Here is a 13,253-nt window from a genome sequence, read left to right as displayed (position 1 = left end):
CCCATTTATCTCTTGCATCCAGCACATCATCCTTCAGCGTTTCCACCCACTCTGATGGAATTCCATTATCAGCCACAACTTCCCTTCTACCTCCCCTTTTCTACTTTCTGCAGGGACTACTCTCTGCATGCCTTTCTGTTCCACATTTCAGTTCCCACTAACCCTTCCTCATCTGCTGGCACTTTCCCATGCTTTTCCAACCTTTATTTTAGGTTTCCACTGTCTGCATTTTTTAAAAATATTTTCATTTACTTTAACATTCTGAAGATAAGCAAAACTTATTCCTCCATTTCCATCATACAGCAAAATAAATAACCTTTCTAGATGAGGCAGAGATTCATGTGCACCTCCACTAACCTGCTTGACCTGTTGACTTCTTCCAGCAGATTTTGTGTTGCTACTAATAATGTTATTGGTATATTTTAGCACCATGACAAAATGATAATCCTTTAATAATTATTGTTTGGAAAGCCACAGCTTTTCATATCCTACTTAAAATCCTATTCCATGCCTTCTAATTCAATGGGTCAATGGTTCAATTTAGTATCAGCAAATGTATACAGTATACAACCTGAAATCCTTACTCTTCACAGACATCCACAAAACAGAAAAAAAGAAGCCAAAGAATGAATGACAGAAAACATTAGAACCCAAAAGTCCCCCTCCCCCTCCTATGCACAAGCAGCAGCAAAGCATCAACCCCCCCCCCCAACCATTTGCTCCAGCAAGAGCATCACCCCTCTCCCACCCACCTTGCAAGCAATGGGAAAGCCCCCAAAGTCCGTGATCTAGAGTCCCTCAAAAACTACTGTCTATCTCAACACTTTGACATCTCAAATAGGCTCTCTCTCTCTCTTTCTCACTAGTGTGGGAGTCAGTAACACTAGCGAGGACTCGGATCATCCACAGCGCTACAACCTGAAGGTAGACATCTTCCAGGCTGCACCTGGAGATATTGAAAACGCCTCAACAAATCCCGAGAGCGAGAACACTGCCGTGAAGAGTGCAGCTGTAGATCATAGACTCCGACAGAATGGCAGCCTCCTTGAAAAGGGAAAAAGAAACATTAAAAGAGAAGAATTAAACTGTTTTGCAGATGAATGGAAGAAGTCGCTCATGTCCACATGCACCTCTGCCACCATATTTAGCTCCCCTCGCTCCAGAATTCCCTTAGCATTCAAAATCTATCAGTCCGTGTGTTGAATATTCTCAACAACTGAGTACAAAGGAGAAAGTTTCAACCTTTTAAGTGAGGAAACTTTACCAGCTGAGTTCTAAATGGAGAAATCTTTCTTCTGTTACGCTGGCCTACTATTGTACAAAAGGAAATATCTTCTACCCTATCCCATAGAATTATACATGTTCCAATTAACTGCCCTCTCATTTTCCTGCTCTCCAGGAAACAGGCATATTCTGTCTGTTTTTAATGTGGTTATTTGAAAAATTTTTATTTGTTATTTGCCGATATATTATTGGCAATCTCTTTATTGTAGGAATTAGCTGAGAGTAAGTTTATTGCAATCCCTTTAAGGCAATTATATCTTTCTTAAATAGGGAGCTCCAGCTGTTCACAGACTCCAGATGTAATCTCATCAAGGCCCTTTATAATTAATACAGTAAGACTCCCTTACTTATATATTCCAATCTTAGTGCAGCGAATGTGCAATTAAATTGCTTAATTGCTTACAGCACCTGAACATTGACTTTTCCTGATTCATGTACAAAGATATCAAATTGCTCAAAATACCATTGTCTCTATTTATTTAAAAAGGATTCCACTTTCCCATTTCTGCTTCAAAAGTGCATAGCATAGCTAGCTAGGTGTTTATGGATTCTCCTTCATTCACTAAGACTCAAATATGCTAATAAGTTACAATGGCTAACAGCTTGAGGTTTTCCTTCACTGATTCATTGGATTCCCATCCAATCAATAGTAAAGATCATTTCTGAAGCTCAGCAATCTTGGGCTAGTTGTGGATCTATGAACATCTGCACAAGTACAAAGGCTGTTTTGTTTTACACTATTTTGTGTCTGAAACATCACTACATCATAAAGAAAAATATGGTTGTAATTTACCTTCAGTATTGCTGTTTTAATAAAATATTAACTGAGATGTGAAGGAATATTTCCCTTTTCCTTCAGTCTTCATTCCCTTGTAAAACAATACAGAAAGAGAGGGAGGGATATTATTCCCATCAAAAGATGAGGGTGGGGCACTTTACTGGGTGTAGATTTTGTCATAGATGACCTCATTCTAATCTAAATAGATTATGTTTTTTGTTCCATGGAAACTGAGCACGAGAGCAAGAGAATGCCGCAAAATAAGACAATTATCCATTATAACAATGACTGGGATTTAAACAAAGGCTTCTCAGCAGCATCACATGTACCAAGGTGCTTCACAAGGTGTCACTGAAGGATACTGTATATTAGATCTTGTTATCACAAAAACGGTTAAATGTTCAAGATATTTCCTAAAAAAAGGAATGAAAGAGGCAGAAGGGTTCCTGTACGGAACTCTAGAGCTCTAGACCTGGACATCTTAAGATTGTGGTTGAATGATACAATGAAGTCTAGGGTGTTTCTGAAGTATACAATCATACCAACTATTTTGTGCTTAGATTATTATTTCCTCTCCAAACAAAATTCATATTAAGATTTATGGATGTATTTTTTTTACTGTATGAAAGGTCAGTTTCAGAATTCTAATGGTTCCACCTTGAACAAATAGACCAGAATAATGCTGAAAGTCTCAAACATTTTCCTCTACCATTTCTGGAAATAATGAAAGAAACCAAGAGTGACAGATGAAGTGTTTGGAACTTATAAAATGCTAGCTAAATTTGCAAGAATTTACAGATTCACATTGTTCAAATTAAATGATATCATTCATAATTAAGTCATAACTGCTGATGAAAATGAAATGTGAGCATTAAAAGGTTTCATAGTACTGCTATCCTAATATTGTTAGCTCGCAACTCAAGGATAATTGTTTCTGTAATGTTAGACTGCCAAGTTTTTATATTGCTATAACATACACTGAAAGAATTCTTCAAGCTCCAATAAATTACTTAAATATAACAGCAATGAAAACAATAATTGAAATAAAGGTACCCCAGTGCTGATCCCAACTCTCCCCTAATTCAGAAGCTCTTGTATTGTTCATATTTAAAGTTTTATTTTATCCAAAAATAATATCTGGGATAGCAAATTATCGGTTTTGGGTCATTGCCGAAGTTTGAAGGGATCAGAAAGTGGAATTGCCATTAAATGCATTGAAGATCTTGGAAAAATTGTAAGCGATATTTGGATCTGGAAGCATCGAAAGGAGCATGCTAGTGTAGATTTTCACAAATAAAAGTAAGTGAGGTGTTTTATGTTTAATGAAACCCGTAACACATTTTATTGAACTCCAAAACCTAAACACAAATGTGCGCTAAAAATCTTTATGTAACAATGTCATCACCTCAGACCAGCCTCTTAAAGTGAAACCCCAACTCAATGTCAGTGGTTGTGGATTATGTACATTTCTTCCAATTACATTACTCTACACAGGCTCCTCTGGAATTCAGTAAAACCAGCACTCTGAGCCTGTCTGGAGCTCAGATGAGCCACCCTGCTTGGGTCTTGTGTATCATGGATGGAAGAAGCGCAGAAGCTGCTGGCTCATCCCTATGTGCATTGACATGCTCGTGGTCATGTTGTGTCAGCAGAGGCATGGCTGCAGAATAATCCAAATTTTGGTGAAGCGGGTTAAGGCAGTCTATTGAATATGTTCAGGTTTATGTCTCTTATATATGATAAAAGTCTTTTCTCCCCATTTCAAAATGCAGAATGTGCCATTGTAAGGGGGCCTAAGGGAATGTTGGTGTGCATCATGGCAGATGAGAACAAATAAGCCAGAATGTAAGTCAAAAGGAACCGAAGAGTGCTGTATGCCATGATGGGAGGTAGGAATAGGTATAAAGGAATTGAATTTGACTCCCATCCACTCCGTAATGTACTGGTTAAACACAGGAGTACATTTAGCCAGAGACTCATTCCACTAAGATGTAACACTGAGTGTCATAGGAAGTAATTCCTACCTGTGGCCATCAAACTTTACAACTCCTCCCTCGGAGTGTCAGATACCCTGAGCCAATAGGCTGGTTCTGGACTTATTTCCACTTGGCATGATTAACTTATTATTATTTAATCATTTATGGTTTTATATTGCTATATTTTTTCACTATTCTTGGTGCAGCTGTAACAAAACCCAATTTCCCTTGGGATCAATAAAGTATGTCTGTCTGAATTTGCTGAGGAGGGTGGAAAGCTGTTGAGAGGCCAACCAAGTGGTCATGATATCAGAAATGAAATCACCTGGCACTAGTATTGGCTGCCCATATACTGACTCAGCCATGGACGACTTTGGTCCTCTTTTGGAGAAGTTCTGAGCCCCAACAGAACCCAGAGGAGACAATCATGCCAACATTCATTGGTCAGAGAAGCCCTCAGAGCAGCCTTTAAGGAGCATTGAAACTGCTCATGGAGGCCACTGGACTGTGTGATGCAACGTGGTGTAATGTAATCTAATGTTGAGGTTCTGGGCCAATGCAGCCCAGAGGTGTAAAATGACTTGGGGACCGCTGTCAAAGGAAGTATCAGACAGGATGCCAAACTGAGCAACCCAGGTGCTGATGAATGCCCAAGCCACACCTGTGGCCATTGTTGTTGCTAGACCAATGCCCTCTGGCTCACTTGTGGTAGGGTCCACCATGGTAATAAGGTGCGTGAAACTGTGGGAGGGTCATGAGGACCCACAAGGTCTACATTTGACATAGTCAACCACCATCAAACTTAGGGACCCATATGGAGGGGTACGATGCTGAGTCTCTCCACATTGGCAAAGGCAGCCTTCGCAGTTGCCAGCTTTTCTAAGTCTGGTCTACACGCGCCAGGATGGACTGGTGGGTTAGTTGTGGAAATATGGTGCTCAATCTCATGTTTTGAGACTGTAGTGGAGAATGTGAGCTTGCTGAGGTCTGGGAATTTGCCCAGCAGTTGAATAAACTTACCTGCAGTGATGCATATGCTTGACAGAGTCGTTAAGAGCAACTGCAGGATAATGACCCAAAGTCCTTGACCACCACAAGCCAACAGTTCTTAAGGTCAACTAACAGTCCTTGGGGCACACAGGAAATCTGCACAAAGCAGAGATCTAGCCACTTTAGCCAGGTCGAAATCCCATGTGTAACATTATCATAAACACAAAGTACGCTGTAGATGCTGTGGTCAAAGCAACACGTACAACACACTGGAAGAACTCAGCAGGTCAGGCAGCATTCATGGAAATGAGTAGTTAATGTTTCGGGCCGAGGGGACTGAAGAAGGAGGGGGCAGTGGGGAAGAATTCCCTCCCACTGCATTCCCCCATCCCAGTTTCACTCTGCCTCCTCCTCCAGCGGCCTATCACCTCTCTCATGATTCTGTCTTCTTCTACTACCTATAGTGCTTTCCCCTTACATTCCTTCTTCACCTTTCCTGCCTATCCCCTCCCTGCTTCCCCTCCCCCACCACTTGCTCTTTCCTCAGATTGGTTTTTCACCTGGCACCTACCAGCCTTGTCCTTCCCACAGTCCCTCCACCTTCTTAATAGGGCCCCTGCCCTGTCCCTCTTCAGTCCTGATGAAGGGTCTCGGCCTGAAACGTTGACTGCTCATTTCCATGAATGCTGCCCAACCTGCTGAGTTCCTTCAGCATGTTGTTCCATGTGTAACATTGCCTGCTGACTCACAGCATCACCCATCATGTAAGTCCCGTAAGTCTGGATCCTGCTGCCCTTGGCAGCTTCCAGTAAGATTTTGTCAGACTTTGACTTCCAGCATGATCGCTTGAGCACCCGTGTCACACAGAAAGTGTCATCCTAAAAGGATGCCCGTAATGAACAGTAGACAACCCTGGCAGCTGGAACCAACAGTGTTTATAGACCTCCAATGTCCCGATACACTGGTATTGTCGAAGCTGCAAGGCGCTCAGCATTTCCTAGCATTCGTACCAAAGCAACCATGGTAGAAACACGTACCCAGCCTTTTCAGTTTCGCAGCCGCGGGCAATGTTATGTTGTTATCTTTGATGACTAGGCTTATTGAGGTAGAGAAGGAAGGAGGAACCATGCACTGTTGCCTAGCTGAATGTGGACTATCAGCCATTTTAGCAGGTTCCCTATAGTCCTTCACAGGTGCATTAGGAGGGCTATGTGAACTTGATCAGGCATTAGCTGCATGAAGATTTCTTTAAGAATAAAAGAAGGATGGTGATTTCCCAGGAGAGACAGCATGTAGTCCATTACTTCCGAAGGCTTAGCATTGCTGACACCAGGTAAGGAGAGTAACTGTTTGGCGTGCTCAGACTCTGATAGTCCAAAAGTCTGTAAGAAGAATGTTTTTGGCGATCAGTATTTATCGTGTTCAGATAGTTGTTCAAGCAGATGCCCCACTCTCGCAGCCATGGAATTGCCACATGACACATCCACATAGTAGAATTTGGTGGTGTTGGCAGTGATTTCTCCTAGAGTAAACTGGGCTACAGATTATACAATCCAAACAACAATATTTTGCTCCCAAATCTCCGGCAGTTTCAAATCGATTGCATAGCCGATTCTGGAATAATCCTAGAGCACTAGGTTACCAATGTAGGTATTTTCAAATAAAACAAAGTGAGGCATTTTATACTTAATGAAACCCATAACACATTTTATTCAATTCCAACACTTAAACACAAATGCACATTTAAATCTTTATGCAACAACGTCAACAAGTCAGATCACCCTCTTAAAGCAAAACCCCAACTCAGTGTTGCTGATTGTGAATTATGTACTTTCTCCCAATTATGTTTCCCTACACTAGGATATAAGATCATTCCATAAAAAATGTTTCAGGATTTTTTGTAACAAATGCTTGGAATTTGGCCACACTAGCCAAGTTCTGTCATAGGGGGAAAGGGAGCAATGGGAAGAGAAATTCAGGAATCTGGAAGAATGCTGACATGGTTCTTGGCATTTGAAATCCCTTGAAGGGTGGTTGAGGAGCATGAGCAATAAGAGATGATGTGGATCCTCTAATCAATAAAGGTAACCCGAAGCTGAAATTATTGTGGACTCTAGAAGATTTGAGAACATCAGTAGGGTAAATTCTGGCTTTAATTGGGGGAGTATTTGATTATAGTGTATAATATTGCCATGAAGGTTAGAGAGCATTGGCAAAGGGGATTAGAGATCCCTTTATCTCTTTGCATCATCACCTCTCTGTCACCTCTGTTAATTTTCCTGATTTTTAATTTCCTTTGCTACACCTCATAATCCCAATTTAGAGTTAGCAGCCATTCAACGCTATTTTTGACATGTTATTCAATGATAAACTACAAAGAATAAATTCTATAAAAAACAGACATTTCTGTAAACCTATAAAAGTCTAATTAAATTACCATTTTTAGCATCTTTCCATATTTTTCCATTAATAAAACTACTATGGTTCAAAAGGTTAAGGATTTTCAAATGAATTTGGATACCAAAAAGATGAGTGGGATTTGTTTTATTCATTGAGGACAAACCGATTAATTCAACTTTGTCTTCCAACTCAGTTTAAATTACTTGGAGAATGTTGCTGGAACTCCTTTGGCTTTTCCACTGAGGAAAATAAAAAAAAAATCACATTTGAATCAAATTTTGCCTTATTTTCTAAGCAGTAGCAAAAAGAGACAAGATGAACTTTTAATCATACGTATGAAAATCTGATCTTTTAAAAGTTAAGTATTTGAAATGGTGCCAGTGTGAATATTTCAAATGTCAAATATCTACTTAAACAAGTGTCTGAGAATTCATTTCCAATTGTTTTTGGAAAAAGCAAAGGAACTTCGAAATCTTCACAGGAAAAGAAGATATATCATACCAGTACAATTCATAACCTTTCTGATGCATAATAAAATGCACATTCTCAAGAACATTCACTTTGTATGTTGCAAAAATCAGCAAACAAGATGGATTTGCAGGGTTGGTAGCTACTGTTAACTTCTTGCTACAAGAACATATTCAACAGGGTTTTAAAACTGGATGATGCTTTGATGTAAAACACAATGTCACTGGGTAAATGTAATCATGTCATTGTGGCATTTTTATTTTAATTCTCTTATTTACAGACTTCTGTATTATAGATGTGGTCTGCACACTGTTCATTGGTTAATTTCTTTTAGTCTTCTCCCATTGGTACTTTTGATTAATACATTCACTGTTCAGTTTCATTTGTTATGTTTTGTTTTGAAATGTTGCTATGACAGAAAAGAATATTTGACAATTACAGATGTGTGTGTGCCTTAGATGTCATACTGGTTGGTCTACAGTACGAGCTATTGATTTAGGTTTTACAGCCACTGGAGAATTATTGGCATTCATCACTGACCTCAAAGTACCACTGAGACCAAGTAACTTCCACGGTATGGATTTCCTCTTTCCAATGTCAATTGGTGTCAGGTATCAGTTTAAAGAGGATCCCTGGTGGACAGCAGTCATGATGTCATCAAGCTGGCTGAGCAGCCAGGCTTATAAAATAATTCTTACAGACAGCAAATCAGGAAGGAACAAACCTACATTTCCATTCACTTTATGACAATCCTACAAACGCAAATGAAGATTGGAATATATACTTAAAATTGAGAAGTTGCAGCATTAAAGTTGAAGCATCATAAATGCCGTTCTTGGAAAACAAAAACAAATCATAAAAATACATATTAGTTTTAAATACCAAGGTGAAGAAAATAATCCATTTCCACCAAGTTGTTTTTTATTATCAAGAATATTTGTATTTGTCACAATTGTGGGTATGCAACATAACTAACTGACTTAGACATTATGCATGGAAATGGAAGACTTTCAGATATTTTACAGTGAGACTAGTTTGTTATGTCTTGACTTTCGGAGGTTGGCTTGTTTTCCCTTAGTCATGCTGGAATACAGCAAAGTCTGTGGAATCAGGTTGAGGCATTAACAGTACTTTTGGGAACTCTACATTGAACTAGTACAATAATCCCAGCGATCTCAGTATCAGAGAAGTGAATGCAAGTTTGCTGCATTACAACCACAATATCTGGACCATGAAAGGGCACCAGTTAAGTTATAAAGCAATTAATATTGAAAAATAATAGGAAAATGGGCAAAGAAATGGCAGACGGAATGCATTTAGGGAAGTGTATGGACATGCACTTCAGTAGAAGAAATTAAGATGTAAACTATTTTCTAAATGGGGAGTGAATTCAGAAATTGGAAGTACAAAGGGTCTGGGGAGTCCTAGAGCAGGATTCCCTGAAGGTAAATTTGCAGCTGAGTCAATAGTAATGAAGGCAAATGTGATGTTAGCATTCATTTCAAGAGGACCAAAATATAAAGGCAGGGATGTAATGCTGAAACATTATAAGGTATTGGACACATCGCATTTGGAGTAGTGTGAGCAAGAGAGGATGTACTGGCATTGGAGAAGGTCCAGGGTAAGGTTACAAGAATGATCCAGGAGTGTTTGATGGCCCAGGACCTATACACAATGGAATGGATGTGAAGAATGTGTTTCCAATAGTGGAGGTGTATAGGATCTGAAATCTCAAAATAGAAGAAAATCCCTCTATAACAGAGGTGAGGAGGAATTTCTTAAACCAGAGATTGACAAATCTGTAGAATTCTTTGCCACATATGGCTGTGGAGGCCAAATTATTGTGTGCATATAAAGCAGAGATTGAAAGGTTCTTGATTAGTAAGGGCATCAAAGATTATGGAGAGATAGCAGGGAAATTGGATTGAGAATATGATGAATCAGTCATTATTGAATGGAAAAGCAGGCTTGATGATCTGAATGTACTAATTCTGCTCTTATGTCTTATGGTCTTACACTCTTCTGGAATACAAAGAGACAAAACGGATACTGTAACGGGATGTTGGTTTTTGGAATAAATTATAACTGGTTTCTGCAGGCAAAAGCTATAGTAGTTTACTTATCTCAGTTTTCAATTTACAATAATTCTACAACTTTCAGTATCTTCCAGATCTCTAAATATTAATTTCAACAATAGCTGCTGTGTTTTAGTGTTCTATAATTATCATGCACTTGGGCAAAACTTCATTTTTTTCTCCCCCTGCAGGAGTCAGTGAATTGGACTTCAGCATGTACCCACCTCAGGAAATGCAAGTGGAATGGCTGCAGTCCTACCTGGAGGTATATAAAGAGAACACTGGCAGTGAACCAAAGGTGACTGAACAGGAAGTACAGAAACTCTATGTAGAAGTGAACAAATTTTCATTGGTGAGTAGCAGGGGCTTATTGCTATTTTTATGTTTGCATATTGAAATAAATAGACACTGATTTCCATATGAAAATGAATGAAAGGAAACTGGATTTTGCAGTGTCATGATGTGTAGGATAATTCAGTTCCAATGAAGCATCATTCATAACAAATATAATCAAGTTCCCACAGGCTGCTCAAAATTCGTTTTTTCCTGCGAAGTCTGCAAAGTTTCCTATATGCTAATAGTGGAGGAAGCTGGATGCATTGCCTGCCAATGATAGTCATTATTGCGTGTAGACAATTCTGCATGCCATCTTGCAGACCTCACTGATCTAAGTGTATTTTAAGATGTTGGTTGACCAAATGATCACTGGAGGCTGGAAGTACCCTGAAAGGGTATCCAGCATCATGTGTCTTCTCATACTTCTCTGTAAGTTTAACAATTGGTGCTTTTCACTATACTGTTTGACATTTATTTAAAAGCGAACACAGTTCTTGTTTCACCCAAAGCTGGTAAATGAGGTGTTGGCTTTGGTGCAGCTTTACACTTCAAGAACTTGTTTTTCTTGCATGTAGTTGTGACTTTTAATAAATATCTTTTCATGGGTTTAGATTTGTAGCAAGTTCCCAAGTGGTTAAAAAATAAAAGCTGAAGTCTTAATCAGCTTATGTCACGTTATTATAATAAATCTCAGAATTACTATATCCATTTGTACAGTTCCCTGCAGTATGTTGTGATGGAGGTATTTTTCATTCACTGCTTTCCTTTAAACATTGAGAGGATCATCGGTAGAAATGGGAGTATTTGTGTGTTTCCAGTTAACATGCTTTTCAACCACTAAACCACAGGCATCTTGCATTATCAGGTGTCAAAAATAATATGCCCTTCCATATTAATTTTCAATTTTGTTTCTCTCTTGTCACATTTACAAAGAACTCTTGTGTCTTTTCAGGTCAAATTCAGCACTTTCTTTGCAATGATTTTATTCCAATAAGGTAAAATAAGCATTAGTATTATTCTGGAGTTGTCAGACTTTTTTTTTCAAATGGAATTCAAAAATCAAAATCGGCTTTGAGATGGAAGAAAAAGATATAAGGTAGTGAACAAGACCTGGGAAATCAGGTCACACCATCTCTTTTTTTAAGCAGACTAAAATGGCATTATGTAAAACTTAGTAATATTCCCCAGAATATTCTCAGGTGAGAATATGTTAGCTCCTTGCTTATTCTATTAATCCTAGGAAGTTTCAGACGAGCTTTCATAGCATATCTATAAATTAGGGATGATGTAACTGTTGTTGGCACGATCTCAGATGGCAATGGAAAGGCATACAGAAGTGTGATAGATCAGCTGATTGAGTGGTGTTGCAACAATAACACTGTACAGTACTCAACATCAGAAAGACCAAGGAATTGATTGTGGACTTCATGAATGGGAAGTCAGAAGAACACATAACAGTTCCCACTGGAGGGTAATTGGTTGAAAGGGTGAGCAGCATCCCAGAAGATCTACCTGCACCCAACGTATTGAAGGAACACCAGAGGTTATTTTCATTAAGAGCTTGAGGTGATTTGACATATCAGAAAAGACTCTAGCAAATTTCTACATTTTCCAGCATTCTGTCTGGTTGCATCTCCACCTGGCAGAGAGGCTCCAATGCACAAGATTGAAAGAGGTTAATGAGTTCGTTGACTCAATCGCAGGAACAGCCTTTTTGACCCTCAAAGACAACTTCAAAAGGTGGTGCCTCAAGAAGACAGTATCAATCATTAAGGACCCTCAGCATCCAGGATGTGCCCTAACTTCTCATTATTACCATCAGAAACCTGAAAACCCACACTGAATGTTTTAGGAACAGCTTCTTCCCCTCTGCTATAAGTTTCTGAACAGATTACAAAGCAAGACTTGCTATTCCTTTTTGCAGCATTTATTTATTTTTATTGTGATTTATGGTCACTTTTATGTTGTGCACTGTACCGCTGCCACAAATCAACAAATTTCATGACGTATGTCAGTGATAATAAACCTACTTCTGATGCTGATTTAGTATCAGCTCTTAACTCTGCAAGCTAGTTTCATATTCCTAGCCTACACCCACTGATGCCAAGGCAATCAAAGGAATGTCCCAAGAAAAATATCGATACTGCAAACTAGGAAGACAAGGCCACAGATTGAATGAATTGGCGTCAAGTTTTCCATCATGCATGGAAATAAATGCTTTGCCCTTGAAAACAGAGACAAAGGAAAAGTAAAAGGGATAAAATCATAGCCAGCTGTTCCACATCTACAAGTTCTGTGGATGAATTTGTATTTGTGGGATCAAATTACCAAGTCTTTCCAGAATCCATTTGTGAATCATTGTAGAATTCATTCACCAATCCAGGGAATGTTAGTGATGACATAGTTTACTTCTGTTTCCTTAGCATCCATCACATTTTTTTTGATTTATGGTTTGTGGATGTTATGAAACATACACTTAGTGGCCACTTTATTAGGTACCTTCTGTTCCTAATAAAATGGCTACTGGGTGTATGTTCATGGCCTTATGTTGTGGTAGCCCATGCACTTTAAGGTTCAACATGTTGTGCATTCAGACATGCTCTCTGCAGATCGCTATTGTAATGTGTGGTTACTTGAGTTACCTTCACCTGACTGTCAGCTTGAACCAGTCTGGCCATTCTCTCTGACCTCTCTCATTAACAATGCATTCTTCCGCATAGAAGTGCCACACACTGGCTGTGCTCCTTTGGTTTTCGCACTATTCTCCATAACCCTAGCGACTGTTGTATGTGAATATTCCAGGAGATCAGCAGTTTCTGAGATACTCTAACCATCCTTCTGGCACCAAGAATCATTCCATGGTCAAAGACATTTAGATAGTGTTTCTTCCCCATTCTGATGTTTGTTCTGAACAACAACTGAGCCTCTTGACCATGTCTGCATGCT

General features: G+C 39.1%; 1 protein-coding gene across 1 annotated transcript in view; it reads left to right on the top strand.

Moving 5' to 3' along the window:
- LOC132396413 (ethanolamine kinase 1-like) overlaps positions 1-13,253 on the top strand; it is a 441,177-nt gene that overhangs the window by 269,965 nt on the left and 157,959 nt on the right. The window contains exon 7 of the mRNA XM_059973949.1: positions 10,163-10,323. Within this exon, the coding sequence (XP_059829932.1) occupies positions 10,163-10,323 (161 nt within the window). The remainder of the gene's footprint in view (positions 1-10,162; positions 10,324-13,253) is intronic.

Source organism: Hypanus sabinus, chromosome 7 (assembly GCF_030144855.1).
Source record: "Hypanus sabinus isolate sHypSab1 chromosome 7, sHypSab1.hap1, whole genome shotgun sequence".
NCBI classification, from domain to species: domain Eukaryota; kingdom Metazoa; phylum Chordata; class Chondrichthyes; order Myliobatiformes; family Dasyatidae; genus Hypanus; species Hypanus sabinus.
This window is presented reverse-complemented; position numbering and strand designations above follow the sequence as displayed.